At 33.6% G+C, this 13,676-nt stretch overlaps 2 protein-coding genes across 3 annotated transcripts; both read right to left on the bottom strand.

The window, feature by feature from the left end:
• Positions 1-437: 437 nt before the first annotated feature.
• LOC112027800 (ethylene-responsive transcription factor ERF025) lies at positions 438-1,752 on the bottom strand. Its single transcript, XM_024060449.2, has one exon. The coding sequence runs from the start codon at positions 1,627-1,629 to the stop codon at positions 1,000-1,002; it is 630 nt and encodes a 209-aa protein (XP_023916217.1). The 5' UTR covers positions 1,630-1,752; the 3' UTR covers positions 438-999.
• Positions 1,753-5,515: 3,763 nt separating this feature from the next.
• Positions 5,516-10,424, bottom strand: LOC112027796 (uncharacterized). Of its 2 annotated transcripts, none has more exons than XM_024060446.2 (7): positions 9,958-10,424; positions 8,011-8,126; positions 7,852-7,940; positions 7,665-7,739; positions 7,324-7,431; positions 6,143-6,238; positions 5,516-5,873 (listed from the first exon to the last, which is right to left on the bottom strand). In XM_024060446.2, the coding sequence occupies exons 1-7, from the start codon at positions 10,335-10,337 to the stop codon at positions 5,607-5,609; spliced, it is 1,131 nt and encodes a 376-aa protein (XP_023916214.2). In that variant the 5' UTR covers positions 10,338-10,424; the 3' UTR covers positions 5,516-5,606. The 2 variants fall into 2 exon arrangements, with proteins under 2 accessions (XP_023916214.2, XP_023916215.2); XM_024060447.2 differs by having other exon boundaries at positions 8,011-8,139; positions 9,958-10,064.
• Between the last annotated feature and the right edge of the window lie 3,252 nt (positions 10,425-13,676).

The raw sequence follows: 13,676 nt of genomic DNA, 5'->3' as shown, positions 1-13,676 counted from the left end.
TGTGGTGGCTGGTTGTGGGTGGTGGGTTGCGGCGGTTCTATGGTTCTTTGTGGTGCTTTTTGAAGTGGGTATGTGGTGGATGTTGAGGTGGGTTTGTGGTGGTTAGTTTTTATTTATTTATTTATTCTTTTATTAGAGTTGCGGTGGTTTTTGGGCGTGTTTGATATGATTTTTTTTTTTGGGACAGTGAGTTTATGGCTGTGGATTGTGACGGCTGGTTGTGCTGGCAGTGGGTTGTGCCTGGTGGTTGTTCTTGCTTCATAGAAGAGAGAGATACAGAGAGGAAGAGAGATAAACAGACAACAAAAAAGAGTAAAAATTGTTAAAAAGTAAAAATTAAAAATTAATAATAAAAAAATATTTAAATGAAGTGATAAAGTAAATAGAGGTATTGATGTTTTATGTATTATAAAGTAAGACAATAATGTGTTATAAAATTAAATAATAAAATAGATAGAATAGATTTTTTAATTATTAAAAAGCTAATAAAGTTGCGAAAGTTCCCCATAATAGTAATAACACATTGCAAAAGTGCTCAGAAGTCTCTTCAGACTTTACCGAAACACTCTCCAGCATTACAGCCCCTACTACATAACATTAACACATATATATACAACAACAACAACAACCAGACACAATAGCAGCAGCAAAACTACATTACTCACTTACTTCAAAGTCAAGCACCTTAAATCTCCCACCAACCTGCCTAGCTACAGACACGCTTCAGTAGCACAAAGCCCAGCTTGGAGAAGCTTAATCCAATAGCTAATTCAAAAAAAAAAAAAGAAAAAAAAAAAAAAGAGAAAAAGAACTAAGGCAAAACTAAAAAGCCAATACAAATTGGCCGTACATGGTTTCTGACAAAGGTTCGTACATCCGAGGTTTTACTCGAATGCTCAAACAAACAGGACCCTACCTTGATAAGATTCTGCGGCATTTAAAAAAAAAAAAACCAGCACCACACATTATATAGGATTTTTTTTTTTTTTTAATTTTAATTTATGTGTAACTCCATAAATTATCTCCACCTCCACCAGACTCATCCGACGACGATTTCGACTCGATCCTCGGCGGACTCACCAGCATTCCCCCCGCCATGTCCACCAGCAAATTCGGCATGTTCAGTAGCTCTTCCTCATCGACATACTCCTCTTCTACGCGACTCGTCGTTTCCACATTCGTCTCCTGCTCCAGCGCTCCTCGACTACTGCTCTCCGACTCGGTCCTCACCCTCGCCGCCTCCGCCGCGGTCGCCGCCGCCGCGCGTATGTCGCTCGCCGACGCGGAGGCCGGTATCGGGTACGACAGCCTCGAATTCGGGAAGTTCAAGGGCGTGTCGTACCCCTTCAAAGCCAGCGCCGCCGCGTCGTACGCCGCCGCCGCCATCTCCGGCGTCGGGTACGTCCCCAGCCAAATGCGCGTCGTTTTGCGTGGCTCGCGAATCTCGGATACCCATTTGCCGCTCCGCTTCCGAATCCCCCGATACATCGAGTGCCTCCCAGACAGTACGGGTTGACCCGAAGACCCACCCGGAGATTGTACGGGTCCCGGTGACGTGGCATCGGCAGTAGGAGATGGTGGGTCATTTGGATTTTGGGGCACGTTAGAAGGATTGTAATTGCTGGCCATGCAGCATATATGGGTATAGTATGTGTTTTTTTTTTTTTGGGTACAGATGTTGAAATGTGGCGAAAAGTTTCTTTTTTTGTTTTTCTTTTTTGGGGGTTCTGATAAAATGTTTGGAAAGCTTAAGGTTGTTTAATGTGATTTGAATTGTGGTTTTCATTGTTGGATTTTTATAAGAGGGAAATGAAAGTGAAGCAATGGGAGAAAGCGTGGGCAATTCGTGGCTTGGTACTTTTCTTTTGAGGAATTGAAGAAGTGGGCACACGTATTGGGTTACAATTAAGCAAAATTAGCTGTAATTTATCTGGTTCTTCAGTCCTTTCAATTTCACTCATGTGCATTAAAAAACATGGAACCTTCAAAACCTCGAATTTCTTTGATGATTATATTGTTGGCTTGTTGCTGATCATTAGTCTTTGTTCACGCTTACCTACCACTCTATGCATTTATTTTGCTCTGAATATATAGTACGACTTTTTTTAGCTTTTATGGAGCTCATGTGTTTTGACAGAGATATGATGTAGACAGTAGCTGACTGGCGCTTAATGGTTAGAGCAACTGCAATATGTTTTGAATCTTAAAACTTGGAACTTTCATCGAGTTGTTGGGTTTTAGGAATCATTTTTCATTTTTATTAGAAGATCGTTTTATGGATTTTAGCCGATAAAATTGACCAATCCTAAAAAAAAAAAAAAAAAAAAACCCAATTCTTACAGAAGACTTTTCTAAATATAAAATACCTAGATCAAAGCTAACCTAAAAAAATACCCAAATCAAATAAATAAAGAAAGAAAAACAAATTCTCAAATACTAAAAAAAAAAATTCTCACCAGTGGCATGGCAGGGATATAAAGGAGGGGATGGTGAGTGTTGGTGGTGGCGGTGGCACATTGCTTTGGTGGAGATCTGCTTCTTCGTCCCCCTGTCTTTCATTCTCCCTTTTTTTTTTTTTTTAAACCGACTTTCGTTTCTCGTTTTCTCTTTTCCTTTGGTTTTTTGTTTTGATTTTATACACTACCTATTCTACCGTATCAGTTTAGTAGTAAACCTAAAAAATGGTCAGGATTGAATAATAAAAATATGCGGCTAAGATTTGGTGGGTACCATACCCACTTAAAAAATAGGTGGGTACGGTAGATGACCCAACTTTAGTAATAGAACTATAGAAAGATTTAAAAATAAGAATGAAGTTCAATTAAATATGGAGCAATAAAATTGACATTATTATATAATTGTGTTTTTTTTTCCTTTGATCTATTAATTTTTATATAATTTGGATGATTGGATTAAATATTTATGTATTTTAGATTTTAAATAGGCAAAATCAAATCATTTAAATTACAATGATATGAGATAATAAATAGTTTATTTACTATTTGTTTCTTTTATTTTTTACTCAACTTTTTTTATTTAGAAACAATTCAGCTAACTTTATTCATGACTGGTATTCTTTTTACTTTAAAATGAACGAAGGAAATAATGAATATCATATCCTTCAATCATTTACTTGTTATTTTGCTACTTAGACAAATATATATATATATATATATTCTTATGAAAATATACTAAGATAGATAGTATACACAAAATTAGATTATAATAGTAAAATAAGGAATTATTATTGTGGGGGCAAAAATCACATTGTGTATTGGACTGGGGCCCTATTTTAAGATTAAGGTGTATCCGAAAAGAAGAAAGTGATTGAAAATGATTCCATGTGGGGAGATATACCTGGAAATGATCAATGAGTATAGTCCGAAGAGAGCATCAGCAGACCGAAGAGCGTATTCTCCTCGAATATAAAGAGTCTCGATCAAGCAAATACCTAGGAGGTTCGAGTGATCTTCCTAGCAATTCCAATGAGAAGGATAAACTTTGGGCATGTATGGAGATGATAAGAACGGAGAAATATATAAAAGAAAAGCTACTACCACCGCATTAAATGCACTGCAGCACTTTTCTGATCGCATTAATGTGGAGAAGACCTCTGAACAGTGCAAACTCAACTACCGCCACTCATGGAGACCGACAAAGATATTTAATGGGATATATGCTCAAGTGAACGTTGAGATGAAGACAAGTGGACAACCAAGATAGTCTAAAAGAAAATTATATAAATGTAAGAGACTTCCTAAAAAAGAGAGGAGGAAGGAGAAAGAAAGAGAAGTCTGTTGGAGGATTTTCTTGACATATACTCCTTCCATCCAAATTATTGGTTCTGTTTAGAAAATCAAACTTTTTTAAACAAAACATCATTTAATGCATTGTCTGTTTGTTAAAAATGTACAAATTTCCCCAAACTACCCTCATTAATTTAATTATAGAAAATGAATAGCATTGACTTTTCAAATAAATTAAAGGGGTCTTTTTTTTTTTTTTTTTTGAGAAAGAATTAAAGCGATCTTAGTAGAATTTTATTTATTAATTTTAGAAAGAGGGCTTCATTTTTTAGACATCCTACAATGGAATAGAAAACTAACAAATTGGGATGGAGCGAGTATGTAAATTGAATTGTTCATAATAGGATTTAGTTTTTTTTTAAGTAATTAGAAGAAAGAGATGAAAAAATGTGGGATATATTAAAATCGTTAATGGAATGGGCAATAGATAGTTCTAGTAGATGTCTGCCAACATAGAAGAATCATAGAGCGGTATTGACGTGGTTTTGGCCTAAACAGCTCTAATGTTTAAGACAGAAAGTATAAGAATGGGAGAAGATTACTCACTAATTATATTGTGGGCTCATACCTATACCTAGTTGTAGCTCTTCCTTATATGGAGTTGTTCTTAGTATTTTGTTGGATTTGGATCCGGTGATTACATTACATCCACTCACGTCAATTTTTACCACTTCATTTTTAACTTTTAACTTTTAACTTTTCAACCATTTTTTAACTTTTTTTTTATTCAATGGTTGAAATTGAAAGTTTATTTTTTGAACTTTCATCTCAACTATGTATTANGAAAAGAATAAAAAATAAAAAAAAATATAAAAAATAAAAAAAAAACCCAATTCTTACAGAAGACTTTTCTAAATAATAAAATACCTAGATCAAAGCTAACCTAAAAAAATACCCAAATCAAATAAATAAAGAAAGAAAAACAAATTCTCAAATACTAAAAAAAAAAAATTCTCACCAGTGGCAATGGCAGGCGATATAAAGGAGGTGGATGGTGAGTGTTGGTGGTGGCGGTGGCACATTGCTTGTGGTGGACGATCTGCTTCTTCGTCTCCCTGTCTTTCATTCTCCCTTTTTTTTTTTTTTTAAACCGACTTTCGTTTCTCGTTTCTCTCTTTTCCTTTGGTTTTTTGTTTTGATTTTATACACTACCTATTCTACCGGTATCAAGTTTAGTAGTAAACCTAAACAAATGGTCAGGATTGAATTAATAAAAATATGCGGCTAGATTTGGGTGGGTACATACCCACTTAAAAAATAGGTGGGTACAGTAGAATGACCAAGAGATGCAATGCGTAAGAGAGAGATTGTTTTCCAGAAATAGTTTTTGGAAAACAACTTATAGAAAATAAGCCTTATTTTTATTAGGATTTTCCGCTGACTAAAGATAGTTCTCTATTGACCTTTTTTTTTTTTTTTTTGGTATTACCAAACACTAAAAAATGTGAAAACTATCTTTACAACGCTAGTATACCATATAGAAGGCCGGGGACTGATGCTCTAACACATAAAATGATGTTTCTTCAATCAATTGGGAAGATTAATTTCCACTGACAAGTTTATTTTTTCACTTCTTTAGAAACAGAAAGACTATATAGCCGTATTAACAAATACTAACAACTTAAACTTGGTGCCACACCAATAATCATTTTTCTTTCCGAACAGGGTATACAAATAACAATTATATTTCAATTATGAAAGAATACTAGTTGTTCAAATTATCATCCAATTTTTTTTAATACTTTTCTAACTTGAATCTTGGACAAATGGACAACAGTTGAAAATCAGGATCATTGAACTTTATAGTCCACCTTTTATCTCTTCATATAATGCCCACAACAAAATGCCAATTACAGTATCTCTAACCAAACTCTTAAGAAGACCATCAATCCACCGGTTGGAGCCTTCACCATTTGGCCTCTTCCCTGCAAGATCTCGAAACCGCAAGTCTCCTTGGTCTGATACTAGTGCATATATCACTCCATTCATGTGGCCTTTTCCAATCACCCCCACCACTCTTTTACTGTTATTCACAGCTTTGCTCCTCTTTAGTGACCATGCTAGGTACTGAGAAAGCAGTAGCATATTTCTTAGATGAAATTATAGGCCTTAGTAAAGTAAAGTAGAAACATGATGCACGATTACTATGATACAATATGAGTCAGCAAAGATTAAAATTTTCCACAAGTCACTAAAACTATATGAAAATTATAAGTTCTTGCACAATTTTTTCTTCTTTCCCTCAAAACTCTAAACAAATGAGAATGTACCCATCTCTAACATGGAGTTGAAGGACATTGCAGCTTTCTAGTGGTTTCTGGCTGAGAAGTACTTACAGTGTCTCGTTCGTGTATAAGAGGCTGCAGGAGTGATGGAAATGAAAAACTGAGCTGCTCATAGAGCTGAAAGGTTCCATCATCTGAACTTGGTTCCTGCAATAGGTTGTAGAAATTATAAAGGAATAATCATGCTAATGTCACCATACTGTTGAACTACAGTCTAAAATGCAAAGAAAAATAGGATATTACAGCTAAGTTTGACTTTACATCCTAATAGCTCAGAACTTTTGTTAATTCCAATCCTTCAGAACAGAAAACATACTTAAGAAGGGCATCAGCAGGACATCTACGTCCATGGGTATGACACTAGGATTGATAAAAATAGAGTTGTGAAATTTTTGTCTAAACAGAAAAAGAACATTAAACCCAAAAACAAATGTCTAGCAGTCCAATTAATTACAAAAATACACTACGGGTAAGATTTACTACATTTTCACTCTTATGTGTTAATTGAGAAAGAAACACACATTAACCTAAAATATAGGTTTCATTGCCGTCCTGGTTGAAAAAGCATTCAAATGGTTGAGTAAGGGAAGGATCCAAAGTTTCTATATGACAAGAACACCATTTTAATAACATATGCAGTACTGCCTCTTCCCCTTCCTTCCCCCGGGGACACTGTTAGCTTTTACTTAGGTACCACCATAAGAGGCTAGCAACCAATTTCTATGGTCCTTGCCATGTAAGGCAATATAGCTTTCTAGCACATATTAGGAATCAGTATATCATCATTTTGCTTAACTGGTACAACTGATATCCTCCAAGTGAAAACAAAGAACAAGGAGATGGTGAAAAACAATCCTGTAACGAACCCGAGTTCAGTGGAACAAAGGCTTCCTCAAGTTCAATATATGAAATAGACAATCCAAAGACTTAAAGTCATCACTTCATTTTCAAACTTCAATAGAGGCGTGGGAACTGTAACAGCCAGGAGATTATGCAGAATCAAAAAATAATATAATTTCAGGGAAGAGTTTTTTTTTTTTTCAGAAAGTATAGAACCAGTCATACTTATATCCAAGCTTTCTGAGGTGAAAACTTTGTCAAAGATGCAGAAATCCTCAAACCATAAATCTTCCTCCCCCCCCCACCCCCCTTCTCTCTCTCTCTCTCATCAGACTTCAACAAGGAAAAAGTTGGATTACCTAGATGACAATTAAACAGTGTAAGGGATCAACCTTGAGACTGTTCCTAGACATATCGGATGATGATGTTATCCCATGAATAACTGAGGTCACCAAACTTAGTTTCTCAGTCCATGTCAAAGAATTCCAAGCCCTTTCAAGCTGCAAGAACACACATAGGAGAAATGGAAATTCTGTTATTTGAAAAATTATGCATAACTAAAAAATCCAGTTTTCAAAACAAGAGCCAATAAATGTACTAAATGTAGTGCAATAATTGCTAAAACAGCAATCAATATGACCAGAAATAGGAGTTAAGAACTAGCTGGAATATTTTAGTATCATTTTATCAAGTTGTCTCATGTGTATGCAAGAGTTAATACATATGTCCATACCGTAATTTCAATTGGCCGATCCCCCAAAACTATTTGAGCACCAATTTCTTCAGATATTTTTCGAGCAGCTCGGAACTACAGATTTTAGAAATTTTTGTAAATAAAGATGCTCCAAAGAAACATATTTGTATGGTGCTTTTTAAGTCCTTGATTGTATTTTTGTTAATTTTGAATCTAAAGAAATTACCTCATCACCAAAAGGGCGGTTGATATCTGAAGAGAGTTTTGAGGAAAAGATTGCCAGCAGTAGACGAAGTGCTAGAGCGGTCTGACCCCCTGCCTTATGATTTTCAGTAACTAGTTTTCATAGGCACATAATGAAGGTGCAGAACAAATTAAAGCTTACCTAAGTTTATGCTACGACCAACAGCACCAAAAAAGCCAGTCCCACTCAAAGAAAACATATTTGAACGAAGTTGTTGGCCAACCTCACCATCATTGGAAGTGTACATAATTCCAGCTCTGAAAATGAACTCTGCGACAATTGAAGTTAAGATGTGGATTGAAGCTAAACATATTTGACAATCATGTTACTTCTTTTTGCTAACTGTCAAGACAATCTGCTCATAAAATTAATCTAATGCTATTTCCAAATAAAATGTGTCTAGAATCAAAAGTAATAAGTTTTAGTCTTTCTGGCAGACCTTGCACCTAGGAAGCATGGTTGCGGCGATACGGAAATTTTTGAAAGAGTAGGGCATGGATGCGGCAGAATACATTTATTAATTAATTATTAAATATATTTTTATTTATATTTCTATATATTGCTAAACATTTTTTTTTCATATAATGATAAACATATATCAATTTAAGAGCAATAGTAGTTAATAAAGTGAGAATTGATATGATTTTAGGGTTGTTTCCTTCAAAGTCTGCCAACAAAACGATGTGTTTTGATCTAATCTTTTACTTTTTTTTTAAAAAAAAAACAAGTATTTCGGCCCATATCAGACCAAATTGGGTCCTGTTTATGACTGTATCAGCCCATATCGAACCAAATTGAGTCCTATTTTAAACCATTTCAGACAGAATCGGGCCACATTTGAAAAAAATATTTCGTCCACGGACGCATGTGCAAACACGTCCACGGCCGCATGGCGCATCCACGCAAATCCAACTCAGGTGCGCTGGCCAAATCGGCACACCCGTGCTTCCTTGCCTTGCACTCTATAAAATTAATTTCCTGCATAAATGTTGATTCTTTTTCTTTCCATTAGTTGTATGTTATTTGCAAGTGTAAAAGGTGTTCTAAGGTTCATATATGCACTATTTTGTAAGTAAGTAATGTAGCACCCTCATGGCTGCAAACTCAAACCATTTCATTGGATTTAGGCAAAGTGATGCAAGATGTCTTCAAGAGTGAAGACCTTGCCCCTGACCTGTACTGCATATGGAGGTAAGAGTTACAACGGTTATTGTAAATCATCTTAAATGTGAAGCTCAATGGTTCTAACTCTAGAAAAATGAGTGGACGGTACTAGACTACTAGTGCCTATTGTCAATTGCGACTAGGGGCAACATATGGCACTCCACACATAACAGTAAGATGTAGATGGACTCCTTCAAATGTCAATGAAAAACATGAAAGCAAGGACAAATCATGCTGAGTACCCATGTAGATTCACTTAAATGACCTCTAATTGTTGTCTCACCAACGTGGTTGAGCTCAACCTGGCATGGAAACCATCAAAAGTTGGGATTCAAGGGAATTGAGTAAAACCCTTTAAAAGGAACAACCATCTTGGACAAGGTTGTGTCCTTCCTATCATATAAATGCAATCCAATAGAAGATTTTACTGTCATCTAGACTGTAAATCAGAGATTCCTGATGAAATTGCTGGCTTAATCCTTAAAAGTTGCCACTTTCCAGTGGTCAAGGATATTGATTTATAAACTATGATAGTAATGATTGTTATAAATCCTCACAATGTCATTTCCATTTAAAAATTTGTCAAACACCTTCCCTCGCAAGTCGTAAGGCAAGTGGTAAATGTTAGAGAAATAATAATAACATAAAGGGGCATCATTAATCAAAAAACTTGTAAGTTTGGTTCAAATTTTGTTATATTAACTCCACTCACAAGCATATATCCAACAGTGAAAAGGCCCTAAAAATTTCATAACGGTAGCATTTCTCCATTCTGAGGAAATGTCTTTTATAGAGCAGCATTTCAGAATACTAAACAAAATCCTAATGCATTCGGATTTGACATCTTCAATAAACTTTCAAAATTTGCATCAACAAACTAAATTCAACCCCAAAAAAAAATCCCAACTACCAAATCACACTTGCCTGCTTCTACATAGCTCCACCACTACATTATCAGGCTTCACAGTCTGCACAACGCGCTCAACCTCCACAGCTGATTCCTCTGATATATGCGTAGTTCCAACCAACCATATCGCCTCAGGCTCCACAAACTCGGTCCTCCATGCTGGTACAGGACCATACTGACTTTTCTCAATCAATACCAAGCTCCCATTATTAGCCAAATCAAGCAACTGAGGGTGAGTTCGGGCTATTTTGGCTCTAGAGTCATCCATAATTTCTGTTCTAAAATCAAAGTCTGGTGGGGGTGGCTTGATTGAAAACTTGGATGGTTTGATAGCTTTTGTTTTGAAGAAAAATGGGTTGTTAGTGAAAATTGGGAAGGTAGATTTGAGGTTCTCCATGGATGAGAATTAAGGAGTTAGATGTGCTCGGTGAGAGTAAAAAAAAATGGAGCACTAATTTTCTTGTGTTTCAGGATTTGGATAAGGCAACTAACTTCAACGACCTTGATTGTCCCACGTGCAGTAACTTGGTCCTTTTTATTTTATTTTATTTTATATATAAGTTTTGGACTATAAAGAGTTAATTGATATACTTTTTCTTTTTTTCTTTCTTTTCTTTTTTTTAACCCAAAAAAAGATACACTTCTTTTTTTTTTAATAAGAAAAATAGTTAATGAATATACTAAGTGCATTAATTTAGAAATTTTATTAAAATTTTTAAATTTTTTAATAGAAGAGTTGAAAAAAAGGAACAAATTTTTTTAATAATTTTTTTCCATAAAAGTGGTATCACAATTTTTAAAAAAAAGTAATGTTACAGTCACAAACTATTTTATAACATTTTTACAAACTGCTGATGTAATAAATTCTTATTAATTTTAATATGGGTTCACCACTAACATCACATTTATGTTTATTAATAATTATTAAAAAATTACTAAAACCAAATCAACCGTTTATAAAAATATTATAAAATAATTTGTATATATAATTTTTTTTTAAATAGTTTATTAACAAAGATCCGGTTACCTATTAACCGAAACTAAAGACTTTGATTTTGGTGGTTGAAGGTGGGGAATGTTTGGATTAGTAAAGTGATACGAGAATTATGGTACATACTACATAAACATGTGTGCTATTTTTTTTTTAAACGTGTGTGCAATTTTGAGGACAGTGATTTTGACAGGATTAATGCGCATCACGTGGAAGCTAGCTAGCTTTTGAGTTTTGAGGACCTTTTGGATTTTGTTTCAAAACCGTGTTTAGAAACTACGAAAAAGTAATTAAATAGTTGAAAAGGAAAGATATTTGTAACACAGGAAACTATTCCTTTATGTTTATATTGATTTTATTTCCATTTGTATAAACAACAAGTAATTACAATATACTATTATATTAGACATTATTTCCATTTGTAGAATTGAATTTTTAAGGGAAACAAACACTTTCCTTTCTTTATGCTTAGGGTAATTTACAATTCACAATTTTATCTTTAAAATTAACTAATTTTCCCACTATGTTTGGGAAATAAACAAATACCTCCAATTTGTTACTTTTTCAGTTAAATCTAGCAAATTTTTTGAAGAAATTATAGTTGAACACCATAAGGAAGAAAAAGTTGAAGATTGCACTGTTAGTTTCTTATATTGCATTTGTAATCATTATAATTTCATTGGATTTAACTAAAAAAGTAACGAATTTAAGGTATTTGTTCATTTTCCAAACATAGAAGGAGAATTTGGTTAGTTTCAAAGATAATGAGAGAAATTATAAATTACCATAGAGGGGAAAAGGCTTTTTACCCAATTTTTAATTTTTCACGAAGTATCATACAAGGCATAAGCTACAAAAGGCTTGGCAATAAGAGTATAGTTTAGATATAATTCTTAAAAATAAATCAAATATGAGGATATCTTTCGTTTTTTTTTTTTAAATGCAAAAATCATTCATAAAAAAATTTGAGTATTTTCAAATTTCTAAAAAACCAAACATGGTATAATTACATTTTCAAAAGTCAATATTTCCAAACTTCAAAGGCTAAGAATCAAATTTCTGGTACCAACCAAGACTAGGACCAATTGTTAAAGACTTGGTTAGAACTTTACCAAAGGTCTACACAGGGACAGAGTTAGAACTTTAAGTTAAGGGGACGGCTTTACTATTGGTTGCATGTGACAGTTTCAACCTCTCACACAAATACTACTTAACTGCTGAGTTTTTTTTTTTTTTTTTTTTTTTATGGGTAAGAACAAAATTATTTTTGTTTAAAATTTTTTAAAGGGTAAGATTGTTTATTTTGGATAAAATTGGTTAATTGAGCTTAATTTTTTTAGTTTTACTATTGGTAATTTTTGTTGCTGAGCTATTTTTATGAGGCTTGTATATTTTGTTTTAGATTTTAGATCTATAAATTTTTTTATAGTCACTAAAATGAGGAAAATGCTAGAGTTTCAAACTTTTTTTATAAATTACTGATGTGATAAGTGGTTACCACTAAGTAAAAAATGATATGAGTGGTGAGCTTATATGCGAACTAATAAGAATTTACTACCAAAATAGTTTGTAAAAAAGTTTGTGAGTATAGTATTATTCTTAAAAGAATCAATAATATTGTTTACGGAAAACAAAATGTAATTTTATAGAATAAAATTACTAAAATTGATACACATACATATAATAATATTTTTTAAAAAAATAGAGGGGGTCATTGCCCCCTGTTCCAATGATAGCTCCGTCCATAGGTCCACACAATAAATAAGGAATACGTTTAATTGATGATACCATAATTGCATTTCTCTTTTCTTTTAAAAGTTCACAGGTACAGTTATTGGCTCCAGCTCACTTAAACTTTACTCATGAATAGTATAAAACCACTTGCATAATAGTGGGGTTTGTTACTACTTAAACTATCAACTTTAAACTCACCAAAAAAATAAAAAAAAATAAAAAATCATAGAGCTTCCTACCAATAATTAACTCTGCGAATAGCATAATTGTTTTCCTCCTAAGAAAAGCAAACTCCAACAATAATACACCTTTCTCAAAAAAAAAAAAAAAAAACAATAAACTCTAATAGGGCAAATCACTACTAAATTTTAGCCATAGAAAAGGAGTTCTTTTCCTGTTTTTGGGTTAATTTGTCTGGGTATTTTAGCTTGATTTAGTTTTGGTATTTTTTGGGTTATATGTTTGCTAGTTATCTGTGATGATTTGGGGTCATTGAAGAATTATAAAATGAGATAAATTATGTGCTGTTTCCTTTTCTTAATTGAATACGGTGCTCACCATTTCTATGCGTGCATCTTTCCATGAATCAAATGATTTAACTCAGTTATCTAGTCCAACACTGAAGTGTATTTTTATAATTCAAATTGTGCATTGAAATTGGCTTCCCCAAATCACTGTATATAATACTGGCTAAAGAGACATTGAAAATTTAAACCAGATTGAATGTACTATCTAAAAGGGCTAGGGGCAATAATAGAAAAATGCTTGCCATCTGAAAGCACAATGCTCTCTTTATCATCTTGTGAGGGATACCATAAAGAGTTTAAAAAGTTCATTAAACTAATATAATTATAAAGTATTTTGTGTTGCGTGATATATTTTAAATTTCCATCCTTAACTACAGAAATGTTGAAAACAACAAATTTACTGGATGGAGTCCGGACCAATTGAAAGAAATAAACTTAGAGTGAGTGTTCTGTTCAAATTACTCTTATCTATGGATGCAATTTT

Source organism: Quercus suber, unplaced genomic scaffold (genome assembly GCF_002906115.3).
Source record: "Quercus suber isolate HL8 unplaced genomic scaffold, Cork oak 2.0 scaffold_593, whole genome shotgun sequence".
NCBI classification, from domain to species: domain Eukaryota; kingdom Viridiplantae; phylum Streptophyta; class Magnoliopsida; order Fagales; family Fagaceae; genus Quercus; species Quercus suber.
This window is presented reverse-complemented; position numbering and strand designations above follow the sequence as displayed.